Raw genomic sequence first — 19,351 nt, 5'->3', positions numbered from 1 at the left:
TTTTTGTTCTCGCAAGAACAATACACAGTATATTTGTCCCGAGCTTCCTTTATCTTTTTGATAACACATAAAATCAACAATTCGTACAATCTCCACAGTACAAAAACCGATAACGTACGTCCTATTTCATATTTCTCTCCTGCTTCGATTCTGCTCTACACTATCCTTGCTTCTTGCATATTCTGTTCAATTGTTTAACACAGTAGCAAAATAGAAACTAAGGTTGTCCAGAGCGAGCACAATATTTGGAGAACTTTCACTGAGAGCCAACAACATCGACAAATTTTTAGTAAGATGGACTTTTAAGCAGATACTCATGTTTATAGATTTCTGTGAATCCAACAGTTTGCTTTCGAAGTTTTGTAGTTTTGAACTATTGAAACAAGTTCTTGGGTCAATAAGTAACCAGCATTACTCATACATCTTTTATCTTTCGAATGAAGCACCCCAAACGTAACGCTATTGTTTTAGAAATTTTAAACTTAAACCCTAGTACAGATTCAAATATGATGTGATGCAAAAAATACAGAGGCACTCTTCATCAGACGGCATGCAAATCGACCACCGCACAATATTGAACTATACTGTGCGATATCTATCTTTGATTTATCATCAGCATTAAGAAAGACTGCTGTCTGATAGCTGGAATGAGACGACTTGAGTGGTGATGATGATGTTTTAAATTATAGAGCTTTTAAAATTCATATGTTCATTCGCCTTTAGCCTTTAAAAAGACCATTTTGGAAAACTAAACTAAACACTCGGCCTAGAGAATGGTCATTTCGAAAACCTCGCTGTCGTCTGGTCGTTAGCTAGACGACTGATGCATTGTGGGCACTAAAATTTGAAATCGCGAAGGACTTGTTTATACCCAATGGACAGAATACGACGAAGCTTAGATTGCAATATTGTCTCTATCCACATTGTTCGCAAGACGAATGCTGCAGTTGCATTTCGAGCGTCTGATTTACGCTTGTCTGATTATGTATAACCTACCGATTTTTGAAGTAGGACTACGTCTTTCATTTCTATACCGGGGTGTAAAATCAAAGTTTCGAAAACGAAAGCGTTACGCCGGAGACCGAGATTTTGAGCGTTAATAGCTCCTAAACAGCTGAACGAAATGGTATGATTAACACTTCATTCTAAAGATAAAATGTCTACGCGTTATATACTTGTTACTTTTTGATCCAAAAACTTGTTTCAATAGTCTTAAAATTGCTTTCACAACAGGCTATTGAAATCACCAATCGGTATATAAGCGAGCGCCACTCGGAAATTCACTCAGTTATAATTGAACAGTGATTGGAGCATGTTGTCGCTGTTGTGGTGAAGCTCTTCGTTTATCATGAAAGCGCGGATGAACGGTGTCACCAAGAGCCTGTTTGTGCACCTTAGGCCAGAAGGGAATCCATCAGGAGGAGAGTGATGCCACAAACGGTTCCGCTTGAAACATCGGAGCAGCCAACACACACACATACACGCGTGGAACTATTTTCGTTTGGATGCCATTCAGCATCGAGAAATTTCAGGAAAGATGCAATCGTTGTTGAAAAATAATCTGCCAGTTCCCCTGAGAACTGAAAAATACATTCATGCGAAAGAGTTCATTTTAATGTTTTCTATCCATGTAACACTGCGACCAAATATTTTTCAATTAAGTGCTATTAACAGGTGGTTATTGAGTTAGCATTAACCACTGGTGGGCTTCGAGTATCGAGGAAAATCAGGAAAGAACTAATCGTTGCTGAAAAATACTCTGTCAGTTCCCCTGGGAATTTAAAAATACATTGATGAGAAAGAGTTTATTCTAATGTTTTCTATCCATATAACAATGCAACCAAATACATTTGGTTTTGTGATTTTTCAATTGATCGCAATTAACAGGAAAGCTTCTGAAAATTATTCTTTTTCGGCGAGGAATCAAGGGATCGAGGGATTCATTACCTAGCCTGACCTGACCTGAAAGACATGCAGTTTGTTCTTCACTAACTATCGAACAATTGAACTGTGAGGAAGGGCAGAAAAGCCAGGAGACAGGAGGCAGGAGAAGAAGAGAAGGTGACCAAGAGAGTATCAGCACCGAAAAACGGCTCCGATTGAGACACACACATACACGCGCGGAACTATTTTTGTTTGGTTGCCATCCAGCATCGAGAAGATTCCGGAAAGATATTATCATTGCTGAAAAATAATCTGCCAGATCCCTTGGGAACTGAAAATTACATTCAAGCGAAAGAGTTTATTTTAACGTTTTCTATCCATATAATACTGCGACCAAATACAATTGATTTTGTGGTTTTTCAATCATGTGCAATTAACAGGTGGTTATCGAGTTAGCATTAACCACTGGTGGTGGACTTCGAGAAGAATCCGGAAAGATATCGCTGCTGCAAAATAATCTGACAGTTCCTCTTGGCATTGAAAATAACATGCAAGCGAAAGAGCTCTTGTTTTCGAAGTGCCTCAAATATTCATTTGGTCATTCATTCAGAATGGATTCAGATTCAACTTCAAACAAATGATCACTGAATCAACGATAGTCCTACATCACCATTGCAGTTATACCATAGATATAACCCACTTCCTGTTTTTTGACGTAAGACTACGTCTAACCTTTCAATATAGGGGCCCATTTCAATATTTCGGTGTGAAAAAGTGTTCGGTTTTTGAATGCTGATACCTCCTCAATTAATGAATGGATTTTGGTTCCAAATACACAAATTGATAGCAAATATCCTCAGCAATTGTTCATATACTACACATTACGAATTTTCAGCTCATATAAAGTTCTAATTGATGAAAAATTGGAAGAAAGAATTTCCTACTTACCCATACATTTTGTCTGCAACCACGGGTACGGGCGAACCGTATGGACAAAGCGAAGGAGGGAGACAAAAAAGAGATTATAAATAAATATAGGCGTTCGCTACAACGTTTTCTATAAGGCTATATAAAGTGAGCGATGGTGGGGCTTGGTCACATTCTATCATCGGACGCCAAGCAGGAAAGACGCTATCTTGAAATTGATTTTCAGCATATGAGATTGCTGCATTTGCCGGGAATGTATGCGGTGCGATACCGCAAGAGTGAGAGACAGGAGTTTCAATGGGATGTGGAGCAGGAGAGCTATCGAAGTGTGTTAAAAGCGGTGGAAGCGTCGCGCCGGTGAATGAGTGGCTAATCGCGCTCGATTTGATAGAATGCTGGAGTTTTTAAACGGTTTTATTTAGCTGTGACATATTTGTATGTTTGTATGTAACATGTTTGTCTATGGCGCTGTACCACATTGATTGAAATTTGACCCCTCTCCTGTTGAACGGTTGATCTGAAATTTGGAACACACCTTAATCTCTGCAGTCATTATAAAACTGAATATTTTATGATCTTGAAAATCCAAGATGGCGACCGCTACAAAATGGCGGATGACATATTTTCTCAAAGCCCCATCAATATGGGTATCAAATGAAAGGGATTGACAATGAATTATGAAAAATGTAATTCCAAAATGGCCGCCATCACAAAATGGCGGATTACATATTTTCTCTAAACCCCATCAATATGGGTATCAAATGAAGGACTTGACTAGTAGAACACGGTTATTCATGAGGAGTGCAAAGCCCAATTATATCACGATACCAGACGGTAAATTCTCCGGTTATGTCCCCGACATTACCCACCCGTCTTTTTTTTTTCCTTTTTTTATTTTCTAGTTTTTAGTACATTATTAGTATCATTAGCATATTTTTCTATAATAAAAACCATTCAACTTTTTTTTTAATTTTTTATTTCTTACCTAATTTTCCTCGGTATATTTTTATGATGTACTGTATTCTATTGGTCAAATCATTTCATTTAATAGAGACATTGAGGAGATTGCAGAAATACATGGTATCTATCCCACATATATTCAATTATACATACAAACAGGTCAAGCTGAATGAAACCTTTTAAAAAAGTAATTGATTATTTGAGGACTGCGGCCATCTTGGATTTTAATTTTTCATGATCTACTACGTTCTAATAGCACTTTCATATATATTTCATATTTCAATAGCACCCATATTGAAGGGGTATTGAAAAAAAATCACCGTTTCACCGTTTTGTAGTGGTGGTTATTCTGGATTTACAATTTTTATAAATAACTGTGGTTCTACTAGTTAAGTCCTTTCATTTGATACTCATATTGGTGGGGTTTTGAAAAAAATATATATATGGCGCAATTTTGTGGTGGCGGCCATTTTGGATTTCCATTTTTCATAAATAACTGTGCTCTACTAATCAAGGCCTTTCATTTGATACCCATATGGATGGGGTTTTGGAAAAGCCCATATTGATGAGGTTTTGAGGAAATATGTAATCCGCCCTTTTGTAACGACTGCCGTCTTGGATTTTCAAGATCATGAAATATGCAGTTTTATAGTGACTGCAGAGATAAAGGTGTGTTCCAAATTTCAGATCAATCGGTCAACAGGAAGGGGTCAAATTTATATTAATGTGAGACAGCGCTACAGACAAACATGTTACAATTATACAAAAAGGGCAAGCTAAATAAAACCGTTTAACAACTGTTCGGAACAATCACAGTCCTACGTCAAACTTCCTTCCGTGCCCTGGGGTCAGACCCTTCTACTTTTTTGAGTTTATCACCATTCATTCATACAGAAATCACAGGTAAATAACGTCCGGCATCGGTATGTATGACATAATCATTGTAACGGGTATTTTAGTAGGGACGCTACAAAAGTGGACCGATAGGGACAGCAAACGATGCCATATTTTTTCCCCGCTCTCTTGACATTTCTCTTCAGTAAGGTTTGCCACTTCATAATGGAAAGATATACGATCCAACAACGAGTAGAGCTTATTAGAATTTACCACCGAAATTCGAAGTCAGTGGCCTCAACTTTAAGAGCCCTACGTCCAATTTAGGGTCGTCACCAAGCAAACCATTTGTCATGACAATTGTCATGCGAAAATGCGAAAACAGAATAGAAACTGAGAGAGGTTGGCGTCGACATCATGCCTCATACCGTATGTTTCTATTCTGTTTTCGCATTTACGCATGACAATTGTCATGACAAATGGTTTGCTTGGTCATCACAATCGTCCTGCCAGATCAACAATTGAGCGTCTAGTGGAAAAAATTGAATCCACAGGCACAGTACAAAATGTTCCGCGCCAGTGAGACAAAGAAATGCCCGTAGTGTCCTGAATATTACTGTCGCTAACGCATCAATTGAGGAAGACCCAAATCCGTCTCTCCCACGTCGTTCTCAAGCGTTGGGCATCTCTGTGACGTCGTTGTGGTGAATTTTGCGAAAAGATCTTGGTCTACATTCTTACAAGATCAAATTGACTCAAGAACTGAAGCCGCTTGACCACCAGAAGCGTCGTATGTTCGTGAATTGGGCTGAGCAACTACTTGAGAATGAACCGGATTTTTATCGAAAAATCATCTTCAGCGACGAGGCTCATTTCTGGCTGAATGGCTTCTTCAATAAGCAAAATATGCGTTATTGGTCAGGCAGCAATTCACACGTACTACATGAGTTACCATTGCATCCCGAAAAAATACGGTTTGGTGCGGTTTATGGTCCTGCGGCGTCATTGGGTCGTACTTCTTCCGTGATGATCAATACCGGCACGTGACTGTGAATGGGAATCGCTACCGCTCAATGATAACCGAATATTTTTGGCCCGAATTGGATGATATGGACATGGAAAATATGTGGTTTCAACAGACTTCGCCACAAGCCACAGCGAATTTAACAATCAATTTATTGAAAGCCAAGTTTGATGAGCGCGTTATCTCACGATATGGCCCAGTCAATTGGCCGCCTCGGTCGTGCGATTCGACGCCGTTAGACTATTCCATGTGGGGCTACGTCAAGTCTCTGGTCGATGCCAACAAGCCAGCGACAATTGATGAACTTCGTACGTATATCGAACGTCAAATTACAGCAGTATCGGACGATTTATGCTTGAAAACCGTCGAAAATTGGATTCAACGTCTGGACTTCTGCAAGCATGCCCGAGCTCCATACAAAATGGCATCAAATGTACTTTCACATGATTAAAGAATATCATTGATATCAAAATCGTTTTTGTTTTATTTAAAAACCCTTTTGTAGCGCTCTTATTAAAAAAAAATCCTTTATAACATATTTTTATGCCCCATCGAAAAAAAACAGACATTAATTCTGAGTTTACCAAGAACACAGAGTCAATGAATATTAGAAAAATGCAAATTTGATATTCTAGAACCTTTATCAACTGGTAACTACCTAGAAGGTCATTAAATATCCTTCTCTTCGAAAAAAAAGACCCGAAAAACACGCTACAATTGCATGAAATGTAAGAAACATGTTGGTTTCGAGCATGTTGTTACGGTATGTTCTGATTCTTACGCCAATGAAACCACAATCGATTAATACATTTTTATGTTATTTTATAGCTCTTTATACTTTCATGAATTACATCCTATTGACTAAGGCAGGTTTAGAGCTCTCTTGAACGTGAATGTGCACAAACACTTTTTTATTAATAATTAATCAGTCCATATATAAAACGCGAGGAAAACATCTTGAAACGATAGGAAGAAACATTCTAGTTGTAAAACATATTGAAACACAATTCATATTGATAAAAATGGATTAAATTCAATATTTCACCACGATTCTGAATTTCCACCACCAGAATCGAGATGTTGGTGAGTTCACCATAGTGCGCCGGCTTCAGTGGACGTGGACGAAACGAAAACAGTGGTGAATATAGATGTCAAAATATACCCCCGTTCATGTTCATCTAAAATCAAGGCGCTTATATCAATGTATAACAGGTGAAGCAACATCATCACTTCAATAAGAAGGGTATCACGGTTTGTGGAGCGGGGGTTGTTTGTTTTGTTATTGCTAGGATACGCCATTATTGCATTTTCACATGCGAGAGTAGTGGATGAACTGGATGAGAATGAAATTCTACAAAATCATCCCTTCTCTTTCACATAAATTCGCGAAAGCCGAACATAGTAGGCATCGTTCGAATAAGCGTCGTGGCAGTTTGTAGAGAGCTGCCGGCAGCTGTTTGTAAACAATACCGACAGCAATTCCAATATGGCTGAAAGTGCATTTCATATGATTGTTTCACCTGGTATATATAGAGGCGCCTTGTCTAAAATAAGATCAGACAATAGGGGGATAGGGGGTCTTTTACGGACCAAATTCCTGTCAGTCGCTCATTGGCTGATTTCGATAAATTTTGTAAACAAAGTCGATTTTTTCAGTATTGCCAATAAAAATAAATAGCGTTGAATTTGTATTGAATTTAGAAATAGTGAATTTAATGAATATTACGATATTTAGTTGAAAGGAAATGTGAAGGAATTATTCACAAGTTTATGTATGTGTTTTTTGACAATGGAATAAAGTGAACGGCAAAACACTCGTTTGTCAATTTAGCTTCTTTAGGTTCATAATGCGATTTCATATTTCGGAATATAATTTCCATTGCTAAGAAGAAATGGAAAGCCTCATCATTCACTATGCAGATGGGAGAGTTGTTAGCTCTAGCTCGTAAAAAAGATGATTGATACAATCCAGGTCTACCAATCTCTTGTTACACTGCTCACATGTTCTTTCACGCTGGCTTATTTTGATTATGTAACCAGCTATATAGAACAACGAATTCTGTTCTGTCGAGGAATGTTTTCGCTTCATCGACGTTACGACGGTATAGTCAAATTCAATATTTATGCAATCCACATTCTCATAAAAATTAGATGAAGCTGAAATTCGACATGATGTCGATTCCGCTTCACTTCCCGTCAATTTCTGGGCTGAACATTCTTCTCGCCGCTTTGCTAGAAATCCATCGATCCAACAAGATGTTCTTGTGTATCGACTGTATATGTAGCATTCGGTACTACGGTCATGCATTGTGAAAGAGTCACTATTTTCAAGTTGTTCCTGAATTGCTATGGAGTTGAGCACCATTGTTTAGCACGGATCAACGAGAAAAGACTCCAGACAATCTTGGACGACTTGTTATGGATATCATTATTATATTATAGATATGGGTATTTGAAAGACTTATATAAAATATAAACTTCTCTTTCACAAACTTTTCAATGCGTAGCAATGTTTCGGGATTTTTCTAGAAATGAGTTTTTTCGGTTTGCATAGTAGACACTGTGGTTTTACAACGCGGTTTACTTCAGATGGGGAAAACGAACGAAAAAACATTCGAAGAGGTTGATGGTTTATAACAGACTAAACTTTATTCTTAAAAAAGTTATTCTCTTAGTTCTCGTGTGTATACAGTGAGTATGCTTTTGTGTAGATGTGTATTAGTGAATGGAACGTGAATGCAAAATCTACTAAATCTACTGGGGTGGCTCCAAATATCATAAGTGTGTTAGGGCTGTTCGCAAATATAAAATAAAATAAATTCAGTATTTTCTGTCTCCATATTTAACAACTTATTTTATCCTTTGAAAACATATTTTTTAAATTCACTAATCGAAAATATGCAAAATCATTAAATTCGCACCAACCAAATGTTACGATTCATATAAACAGAAATTAAAAACATCCGAAATTTTATAATATTTGGCAACTTTGGCATCTTCATGTCATGGTTCCGTTTTTGGACGACGATGAAGAGTAAGAAGCCAGTTGTCTGATCTCATCTTAGATGTTCATGCTCGAATGACCGAAGGCATTCTGAAAATTAGTTGCCGTGAATTGCAAAAGGATATGTTAAGCAACTCTCGAGTTTTCAAAGAAAATTTCCATATTGATGCAATTCCATTTAATCGGATTGATTGTTGAGTTGAATGTTCGCGGTGTGGATCACCATGAAATGTTCGTACTATTTCATTACCACGTTCACGTTCACGGGAACTCTAAACCAGGCTTTACTTTCGTTTCATAACAGAAATTTCGAATTTCGTTGTTCGTGTTGGAGTATCAAAACTTACTCTGTTTTGAGGAGGGTGAATTAGATGACTATTAAAACTGAATGAAGATGAAGAAGACATATTTTCTGGAGTTTTTCATTCAATTATACCTTTCTTCAAATAAATACCAATAAGGTCAAAAAATGCACAATAGTAATATTACAGAGTAGTTCAACTTTCGGTCTGCGACACCGTGTCCGGGTATACGAGTACACGATTTTCCGTGCGAGTACAGGATGGTTAAATTCTTTTGATTAGTTTGAAAATTATCCCGGTAGCGTGTTCAATTTTGTTCATTGTAGACAAAAAACAAAAAGGATTTCTTTGAATAATGGATTTGTAGAAAACATTTTCTTCCTAAATCAATAATGGAATCCCGAATGAATGCAATCGATTTAGCTTCAAATATTACACTAAGAATTATTTTTATCCTGAAATTGTTGATTGTAAAGATGAAGTTTGATTTATATCACCGAAAACCATCGTTTCCCTCATTCACTTACAGACCAAAGAGAGCGGCAACAAATCTAGTCAGGGTATCAACTCTACCGCACCACCTCCACCACCTTTACCATCCTTTGCCACGCTGGAAGGATATAGCTTTAACGTGAAGGTAGTATTTCTGTTGGGTCAATCGGAGACGAATTATTTGCGCCAGCGGCACAAATCGTTGCCGGATGCGCAGCAACAGCAGTCGCAAACCGCATCGCCGCCCCACATCGAGCACAACCCAGCCTCGAGGGGTTTCCGAGCCAAAGCGAGGGCCAGTCTGTTCCCGGCCGGGGGTGACGTTGATCCGGCGTTTAACGTGCGCGAGGAGGAACTCGATGCACTGCAGGAGCGCATCCTCAACGAGAGCGAAGTGCACGGAGACATCATACAGGAGAGCTTTATCGACAGCTACAACAATTTGACGCTGAAAACGATTATGCTGCTGAAGTGGGTTAACAACAACTGCGACGGTCGAGGTAAGCTGGAGTAACTGAGGTGTTGCTGGGTGTGGTGTGTGGGTTTTGTTTTTTTTCCAGCATCGGAAGATGATGGGCGTCGAGTGCGACAAGGGTTTGATTCCGTCAAATCCACCGTGAAACTAACATTAAGCCATTTGTATCTCGTGGGCTCAGAAACACTTCCGCGGCGCCTTCAGAAGGACAATAAGGAGTATCTCCAGTTCCGGTTGGAGGAGCGCGATTACGCCAACGAGTTTGTAGCGCGAATGCATGTCTACGTTTACGGGGAAGACTGGCTGCGGGAGAATTATCCCTACGCGCCGGGGAATGTGGTGAATTTTACGATCAGTAAGGCGATCAAACCGACCATTACCCCGGTGGTGGGACGCTATGTAGGACCACTTCCGAAGGGAGCCGGGCAGTTCATCGAGTTCAACGTGACCGATATGGTGCTAGAGTGGTTTGAGAATCCGCAGGGCAACAAATACGTGCTGGTGGAAACGTTCAGCGATTTTTCGAAGCGAGTTGTGGCGGATGATCCGAGCGGAGGGAAACTTGTGAGATAACTTATTTTGTGTTTAATTCCAGGCTCAGCAGTTGGAGGATGTGTGTGCGTTTGTGGTGAACTCGATGATAAATTTTCGGATAAATTTATATGTTTTTAAAAGGGGACCACAATAATAAACCATAATTGAGTTTGTGTTTGAATTTGATTTCGTTTCAGTGAAGTATATCATGAAGTGTGATGACGATACGTTTGTAAATGTGCCCAACTTACTACATGTATTGCTCGGGGGAACTGTGCCGCTTTATAAGGCTTCGATTCCATTTTATGATCGTAATACGGTGGAGGTAAAATCGCAGAAAAATCGACTGGTTCAAGTGAAGCGTCTGCTGACCGGATTTCTGTTTTGTGAGGCGAAACCGATTGCGGATACAAGCAGCAAATGGTAATAGAGATAAAAATTCTGGTTCAACATCATTGTCTAGCTGGACTTCGTCTTTTAGGTATTCTCCCAACTACATGTACAGCAAAGAGTACTATCCGAACTATCTGTCGGGCACGGCGTATGTCATGAATATGGACGCGGCCAGACTGCTGTATCGCACCTCGCTGACCACTCCCATCTTCCACCTGGAGGATGTCTATCTGACGGGAATCGTGGCCGATCGGGTGAAACTGCGCCGCTATCACCATCCGCTGTTTTTCTACTCATACACCAAAGACCCGTGCGCGTTGCGGGGCATGATCTCGCAGCACTGGCTGCAGCCAAACGATATTCGCAACGCGTACGATTTCATTACGAACAGCACGGCGGCCTGCAGTGGACCGGGTCGTAACTACACAATGGCCGAGATGAAGCTGCATCAGCGGAAAAAGTGTCAATGACATCGGGTCACCACCGCCGCCACCGTCACCCACGGCAAGCGAGGCTAACTTCTAGAGGGGCACCGTAGCATAATGTTATGCGGTGTAGATTTTAGATCGACACTTGTTTCTTCACTAACTACTTCGTTCTCTCGTTTCCAGAAACTCCTCCTCCGTCTAGTGATAACAAATTGATGAAATTGTATTATATGACTTTTAGATATTAGAAAGTATTTATCAAAATGTATTTTATCGTGTGTGTTGAGCGGATAGCGAGCACATCTTGTTGGCAGGAGAGATCTTTTCTTCGACGTTAAAGATAACCTAACATTTTTACTAGCGTGTACTAGAAAGAAAGAGCGGTATTTTAGATAGATTTTTACATAATGCTAGTTTGAATACCACCATTGGAATCCTGGCGCAGGAAACCAGAAGAGAAATCGAATTCTACCGATTGACAGTCGACTCAGCCAGCATTTATTTCTTTAGCGTAGCTCCTCGGATACCATGACTACCATTTTAAGCACAAAACACTGAACCAGGATTTGCACAATTGGATTGTTTCGAGGCTGTTTAGTTTAGTAGGGAGAGTTAAGATAGGCGAATGATGCATTCGTGATAGCACAACAATCGATTTGGTTAGGGCAACATTTGAACGCTTACTGTTAGCAATTACATGGAACAAGGCTTCGCATACATACGGCGACAAAAGAAGAGTTTAGAAAAGACTTTAGGGAATAGGAATAATCTAAACGAAAGAGGGATATATGATAAGACATAGTCAAAACTGTGAAAGCTGTGAAATTTAGTTCTTATTCACTCTAGGGATTAGTTTATCACATCTAGAAATACAACAGACAAGCATGGAGATGCAACGAGAGTGTTTTCTGGTTTACACTTCGAAACTACCTTCTCTCGGATTGTATGTGTTGAGGCAGAGGCATTATTGTGAATGGTGCTGACCCACAACCAGTCTTCAGAAAAACTTACGCAGCCCTGCGCTTGAGTTTAATTTTCATCAGCGCGCATTCAAAACAAACACGTATTATCTTTTGATACGAAGTGTACAAAATTCATAAACACGATAGCGCAAAATGTACCAGGCGCAGAATTCAGATACTAAACATCTCTTCTCTCTTGTGTTATGCGCGCCTCATTTCATACACACACACACACACACACACACACACACACACACACACACACATTAAATTCTAGCGCCCGCTTTGTCTTCGCTCGTTCTAAGCAAAGCATTAAGGTGAAGGTGGAAGCTAGCCACAAATGGCTGCCACAATGGCGCTCATTTCTTTCATCTCCGTCCTTCACCCCTCGCCCGAAAATCAATAATTGCGCGAAACTATGCGAAGAAAATTATCGTTTTCGCACACTTCCCATGAAGTAATATCAACCAAAATCTAATCGATTACTCACAAGATATTAAATTTTCATCTGCTGTCGCACTGTATAGTGAAAAACGTCGGAAAACTCGAGCAAGTGCTCTGAAAGTTAAATTTTCATTTTTCAATCTTCGGCAATGGTTTTGTTTGTATTGGTGAAAGCATCGTTATTTTTTCGACACTGATGCCAGACAACATCATCGAAACAGCTATCAAAACCACTCAATAAAATGTTATTCCTGAGTCATAGCCTTTCACGTCATGAAATTCAATAGAATAAAATAGTGTTGATATCAATACAATCATTATTTTTACGTTTAATGGGTCTATAATGTAAGTTTTAGCAACTTTAATATTGGGTAGGAAAATTGTATTGCAGAGCTCGGAACACTGCCACGGCTGCCTATGCTTTCAAAAACAATAAACGGAAAAGTATTACATTCAATCAAAATGTCTCAGCCAACGAAGAGAAGGGTTAAGGATCTCCAACGTGAATATGTGAAAACAATACGACCAACGAAGGAAAATATTGAGGAATTATCAGCATCGAGTTACTATGCGGTAGAACTTGTTAATATCAAAAGAGCCCCAATTCGCATGTGTTATAAATTTGTTCATGTTACGCTCGCGTATAATCAGAATTTTACTTCATATGCAAAAATACCCCTTCTATATATTTATGTTTGCAATTGGCTTGGTTCATCGGAACATATCGTTCGTACATTTAACTTCAGTATTGGATTTTTTTTTTTTTCAAATGTATTCAAAGACTCGTGTCAATGAAACGCCACATAGTCTGATAAGTGAATTGATCTATTTACATGTGCTTTGCTCTTCTTCTCTCACAAACACTATTACCCCATTTTTACACGTGGTTTTACCTATACTACTACAATGGCTAGCTTCCACCTTCACCTTAAAACAACAGCGCGCCGTACGAACGAACCGTATACATTAGTGGGAAGAAAAATATCTCAACAGAGAGAGAGAGAGAGAGCAATCCAGATTCAAGCGCGCTGTAAAACAGGTATAGAAATACGGCGCAAATTCAGCTTAAAATTCAGCGCAAAAACGGTGCTGACAACAAAACATTTCATCTGTGTTTCGAAGCGTGCTCATTCGCGTTGACGGCGGAATGGTGTCGACATCTAGATACGATATTAGTTTGTATGAGGCTAACTATTCTCTATCAGATTAGTCGGGTCTAAGACAGTTTTAATTTGTTAAAATATTTATGAAATTTTTTTCTTTGCGTTATTTGCCCACTATAAAAAATTGTCTGACCCCAGTTTCAATTATTTTCTATGAATTTACAGATATTCTCACCAAAACTTACCATTATAATATAACATTATCTTTAGACACAATTTTTGTATGATATTTTTTCACTACTCGCAAATTTTCATTTACATAGAGTACTAAATTGATTTGGAAAAAATAATTTTCATTCATAATTTTGATTTTAAAAGTGTATTTTTTTCTTCCGCAAATCCATATTATTATGCCCACTCCCCCATTTCGTAATACGAAGCTCAATGCCGTCAACGCGGATTCGCCAGAGCGCAAGTGTACACAAGGAGTGGGAGCACAACTGGGTAAAAAAAATTTCGAGGGGTTGTATCCGAGACACGACCGCATAGAACGTAGGACCACACAATCATTTTTTTTTAATTTGTTGGTTTACCAACAAATGCACCCGTGGCCGAGTGGTTAGCGTCTCACATTATCATGCCGGGTGTTCGGGTTCGATTCCCGTTCTGGCCGGGGGATTTTTCGCCAAAGAAATTTCCTTCGACTTGCACTGTGGTCACGCGTATTCTAGAGCTTGCCCCTCGGAATACATTCAAGGCGTGTTATTTGGCTTAAGAAATCTCAACTTAGTATTAATAAATGACGCAAATTAATGCATACGTTGAGACGGCAAAAGTTCCACAGGGAACGTTAACGCCATTCAAGTTCAAGTTGGTTTACCATTTCGGATATTATTTGCGAATACGTCTAAATTTCATAAATAACTCTTTAGTAAAAAGATCCGGGGGCCCTGAAAAGGTTTAATGGCTTGCGTGGTTTTGTAGAATCATTTCGAGAAGCAACGATTCTTTATTGCCTTTGCGAGAACAATACACTAATAGGTCATATGTCGCAGTTTGTTTCATAATATCAATGCACGCATTGCACTGAGTATTCAACGAGAGGCATCTTCCGTGCATCGCCATTCAACAAGCATCAAACACGCGTCTAACAGATGCACACAGTTGCAGCGATAAAAATGAAACATCGCGAGAATGACCGTTTATGAAAAATTGTTTCTCGACTCCCGGTCAAACCATCAACAAAGCTAGGAGCTTGTTGCATCAGAATAGAGCCGATGCGCACGAGAGCAAATACGAATGGCAACTAAAAGTGAACGAGAAGGATGTAACACGCGTAACCATGCTGCCACGAGCGACTCGACAAAACGTGGAACGATATAAACTGAAGCGAAGGCAGCAAACACATCTCTTTCGGGAAAAAAGCGCCGCCTGGAAGAGAAAGAGTGTGAGGAGATGGAGCTGCTTCATCGTTCTCGAGAATCGCGGAAGTTCTTCAAGAAACTAAACGCCTCGCACAAAGGCTTTGTGCCGCGGGCCGAAATGAGCAGAAACAAGGAAGGAGGCATCTTGACGAACGAACACGAGGTGATCGAAAGGTGGAGGCAGCACTGCGATGAACACCTGAACAGCGCGCAGACAGGAGACCAAGACGGCGTTGACGAGGACTACACCGGTGCAGTGAACAACGACGACGTACCACCCCCGACGATGGGTGAAGTTAAGGAGGCCATTAGTCAGCTCGAGAACCACAAAGCAGCTGGTAAGGATGGCCTCGTAACGGATATAACGGTTGATAGTCAGGATCTGGGACACAGAACAGCTACCGAGGGAGTAATCTGTAATCTGTAATCTGCCTCATCTATAAAAAAGGCGACAAGCTGGATTGTGGGAACTATCGTGCCATTACAATCCTGAATGGTGCCTACAAACTTCTGTCTCAGATCCTTTTCCGCCGTCTATCGTCTATCGCCAATAGTAAGTAGATTTGTGGGAAGTTTTTTTTTATCCCAACAGTTTATCAGGCTCATTTAGCAATTCAGCTGTAACAGAGCCAAATTCATTCGTGTACATTTTGACGTAGGACTACGTCTTTCATTTCTATACCGGGGTGTAAAATCAAAGTTTCGAAAACGAAAGCGTTACGCCGGAGACCGAGACTTTGAGCGTTAATAGCTCCTAAACAACTGAACGAAATGGTATGATAAACACTTCATTCGAAAGATAAAATGTCTACGCGCTCTATACTTGTTACTTTTTGATCCAAAAACTTGTTTCAATAGCCTCAAAATTGCTATCAAAACAGGCTATTGAAACCACACCAATCGGTATAAAAGCGAGTGTCGCTCGGAAATCCACTCAGTTATGATTGCGCAATGATCGAGATACCATCGGCGGAATGAATGGATGTTTCCCTAACACGGACTTCAAAACCATGGAGCCAGGGGAAATCGGCATTGCAAAATAGATACAAGCACCGGGTACTTTTGTACTCGTTTGCATTTCTGCAAATCGGAATGTTTCCATATCACAGACTTCAAAACCATGGAGCCTGGGGAAACTAGCATTGCAAATGAGATGCAATCAACGGGTACTTTTGTACTCGTTTGCGCTTTTGCAAATCGGAATGTTTCCCTTACACAGACTTCAAAACCATGGCGCCTGGGGAAATCGGCCTTGCAAAATAGATACAAGCAGCGGGTAGTAGTTTTAGTGCTCCCGTGGCCGAGTGGTTAGCGTCATAACTAACATGCCGGGTGTTCGGGTTCGATTCCCGTTCTGGTCGGGGGAATTTTTCGTCAAAGAAATTTCCTCCAACTTGCACTGTGATCACGCGTATTCTATAGAGCTTGCCACTCAGAATGCATTGCAAGGCGTGATATTTGGCATAGAAATCTCAACTAAGTACTAATAAAAATGACGCAAGTAATACTACGTTGAGACGGCGAAGTTCCTCTAGGAACGTTAGTGCCATTGAAGAAGAAGGAGAAGCGGGTAGTTTTGTACTCGTTTGCATTTCTGCAAATCGGAATTTTTCTCTACACAGACTTCGAAACCATGGAGCCTGGGGAAACTGGCATTGCAAATGAGATGCAATCAACGGGTAATGTTGGACTCGTTTGCGTTTCTTCAAATCGGAATGTATCCCTAACACGGATTTCAAAACCATGAAGCGTGGGTAAATTGGCATTGCAAATGAGATGCAAGCTGCGAGTACTTTTGTACTCTACTATACTTTGTTTGCAAACCGGAATGTGTTTTCCCAACACAGATTCCGAAACCAATAAGTTGGGAAAATCGGCATTGCAGATCTTGGCAGTACTTTTATACTCCCATGTATTTTTACACTTCGGAAATGGTTTTGCTAACACGGTCTACAAAAGCGGGTACAAATGCAACGCTTTGGCTCGGTTATTCAAGACTGCATATCCCTTAATGTCACTGGCTCACTGAACCTTCGAGCATACCGTTTGATGATTAGGCAAAATGTTGATAACTATTTGCTGCGATAACCAGTACCATTATGCATGAATTGACCTAAATTAGAATTTGTTTGCAATTAAATTCGTAAATTGTTTCATTCATTCACTAGTTTAATCAATACATGCGAAAGATAGCTCTGCGCAGCGGCGATATCGTACCCAATGAGGAACATCCGAGGTGCGATTATTGCTAATTGAAAAAACACAAATGATTATTAAGCCAACGGCAGTCCTACTTCAACCTTGCGGTTATATCATAGGTATAACCCATCCATAGTTTTTTATCTTATGATAACTTTTGTTGTATATTAGACTGTTACCATTTTGAGGCGTAAGAGTATCGCTATCTATCGATAAACATTTGTTTTATCTATAACACAGTAGTCGTTTAGGCGCAAGAGAATTCCTGTTCTATCGATGCACAATACATGTCGAGTTTTTTCGGCGTAAGAATATTGCTATTGTTCGAGTGTTCACAGTTGGGCTGTTCACGGCGGGACTGTTGATATGAGGCTTCCTTTGTTGCGTTATTAATAGTGCCAATTACCGATGCAGTAGACAGAAAATGTAAGCGGTAAGGGACTTGGATTACCGACACATGATAATTGTTGCGTGGACATAGTAGCAAGAATAACACACTAAGATGGTTCTGCTCTTCAACGTGGTGCTGGAAGGTGTTATGTGGAGAGCGGGCTTCAACATGCGGGGCACAATTTTCAACAAGTCTAGTCAGTTTATCTGCTTCGCCGACGACGTGGACATAATCGGAAGAACTCATGCGACGGTAGCCGACTTGTATACCCGACTGAAACACGAAGCAGGACTGATTGGGCTTGGGATCAATACGTCTAAGACTAAATACATGCTAGCAGGAGGACTGATCGCAACAGAGTTCTTCTTGGTAGTAGTGTTTCGATCGACGGCGACGAGCTCGAGGTGGTAGAGAAATTTGTCTACCTTGGCTCGTTGATAACAACTGACAACAACAACAGCCGTGAAATTCGAAGACGCATTGTCAATGGAAGTCGTGCCTACTATGGGCTCCGCAAATCCTTGAGGTCCAACAAACTCCGACCCCGTACGAAGTGTACCATGTACAAATCCCTAATTCGACCGGTTGTTCTCTATGGGCACGAAGCATGGACGATGCTTGAAGAGGACTCACAAGCGCTTGGTGTTTTCGAACGCCGATTGCTCATAACAACATACGGTGGTGTACATGAAAACGGAGTATGAAGAAGGAGAATGAACCACGAACTGGCGCTACTCTACGGCGAGCCTCGCATCCAGAAAGTCGTCAAGGCTGGACGAGTGCGATGGGCAGGGCATGTTGCAAGATTGCCGGACAGCAGCCCTGCAAAGATGGTGTTCGCATCGAATCCGGTAGGAACAAGAAGGAGAGGAGCCCAGCGAGCGAGGTAGTTGGACCAGGTGGAGCAGGACTTGGCAAGAATCGGTGCAACCGGGAGTTGGAGAACTGCAGCCATGGATCGGGTTTATTGGAGAAGAGTAGAGAATCAGATCTAATTTCAATGGGATGTAGAGTCATAGTGAATAAATATATATATATATATATATATATATATATATATATATATATATATATATATATATATATATATATATATATATATATATATATATATATATATATATATATATATATAATATATATATATATATATATATATATATATATATATATATATTATAGGCTGTCAAAAAAGTCCTGCGGTATTTTTTTTGAATATTCATTTGTTCGTAAAATTAGTTACAATCATCTGTTTTAAGTCAAATATTCGCCGTTTTGTTCGATTACTTGTTCCCAACGAGATGCCAACTTCATAATACCCCTGTTATAGAATTTTCACAGGCCTCTTTTGTGGCTAACTTCTGACTACCTAGCACGTTCGCCATGGACAAAAACAGGTGGTAGTCACTTGGTGCAAGGTCCGGACTATACGGCGGATGCAAAAGAACCTCCCATCCGAGCTCCCGGAGCTTCTGGCGCGTCACCAAAGAAGTGTGTGGCCTGGCGTTGTCCTGATGGAAGACAATGCGGCCTCTGTTTATCAAAGATGGCCTCTTCTTCATGAGTGCTAC

At 40.2% G+C, this 19,351-nt stretch overlaps 1 protein-coding gene and 1 pseudogene across 1 annotated transcript in view; both read left to right on the top strand.

Moving 5' to 3' along the window:
- LOC129762027 (uncharacterized) overlaps window positions 1-12,153 on the top strand; it is a 43,346-nt gene extending 31,193 nt beyond the window's left edge. Inside the window, exons 4-6 of the mRNA XM_055759993.1 lie at window positions 9,465-9,927; window positions 10,634-10,859; window positions 10,918-12,153. Coding sequence (XP_055615968.1) covers window positions 9,465-9,927; window positions 10,634-10,859; window positions 10,918-11,299 — 1,071 coding nt within the window. The 3' untranslated portion in view covers window positions 11,300-12,153. The remainder of the gene's footprint in view (window positions 1-9,464; window positions 9,928-10,633; window positions 10,860-10,917) is intronic.
- A 5,228-nt stretch (window positions 12,154-17,381) lies between these two features.
- LOC129763733 (U4 spliceosomal RNA) lies at window positions 17,382-17,565 on the top strand (annotated as a pseudogene).
- Window positions 17,566-19,351: the final 1,786 nt, after the last annotated feature.

This window comes from Toxorhynchites rutilus, chromosome 1 (genome assembly GCF_029784135.1).
Source record: "Toxorhynchites rutilus septentrionalis strain SRP chromosome 1, ASM2978413v1, whole genome shotgun sequence".
Lineage (NCBI taxonomy): Eukaryota > Metazoa > Arthropoda > Insecta > Diptera > Culicidae > Toxorhynchites > Toxorhynchites rutilus.
This window is presented reverse-complemented; position numbering and strand designations above follow the sequence as displayed.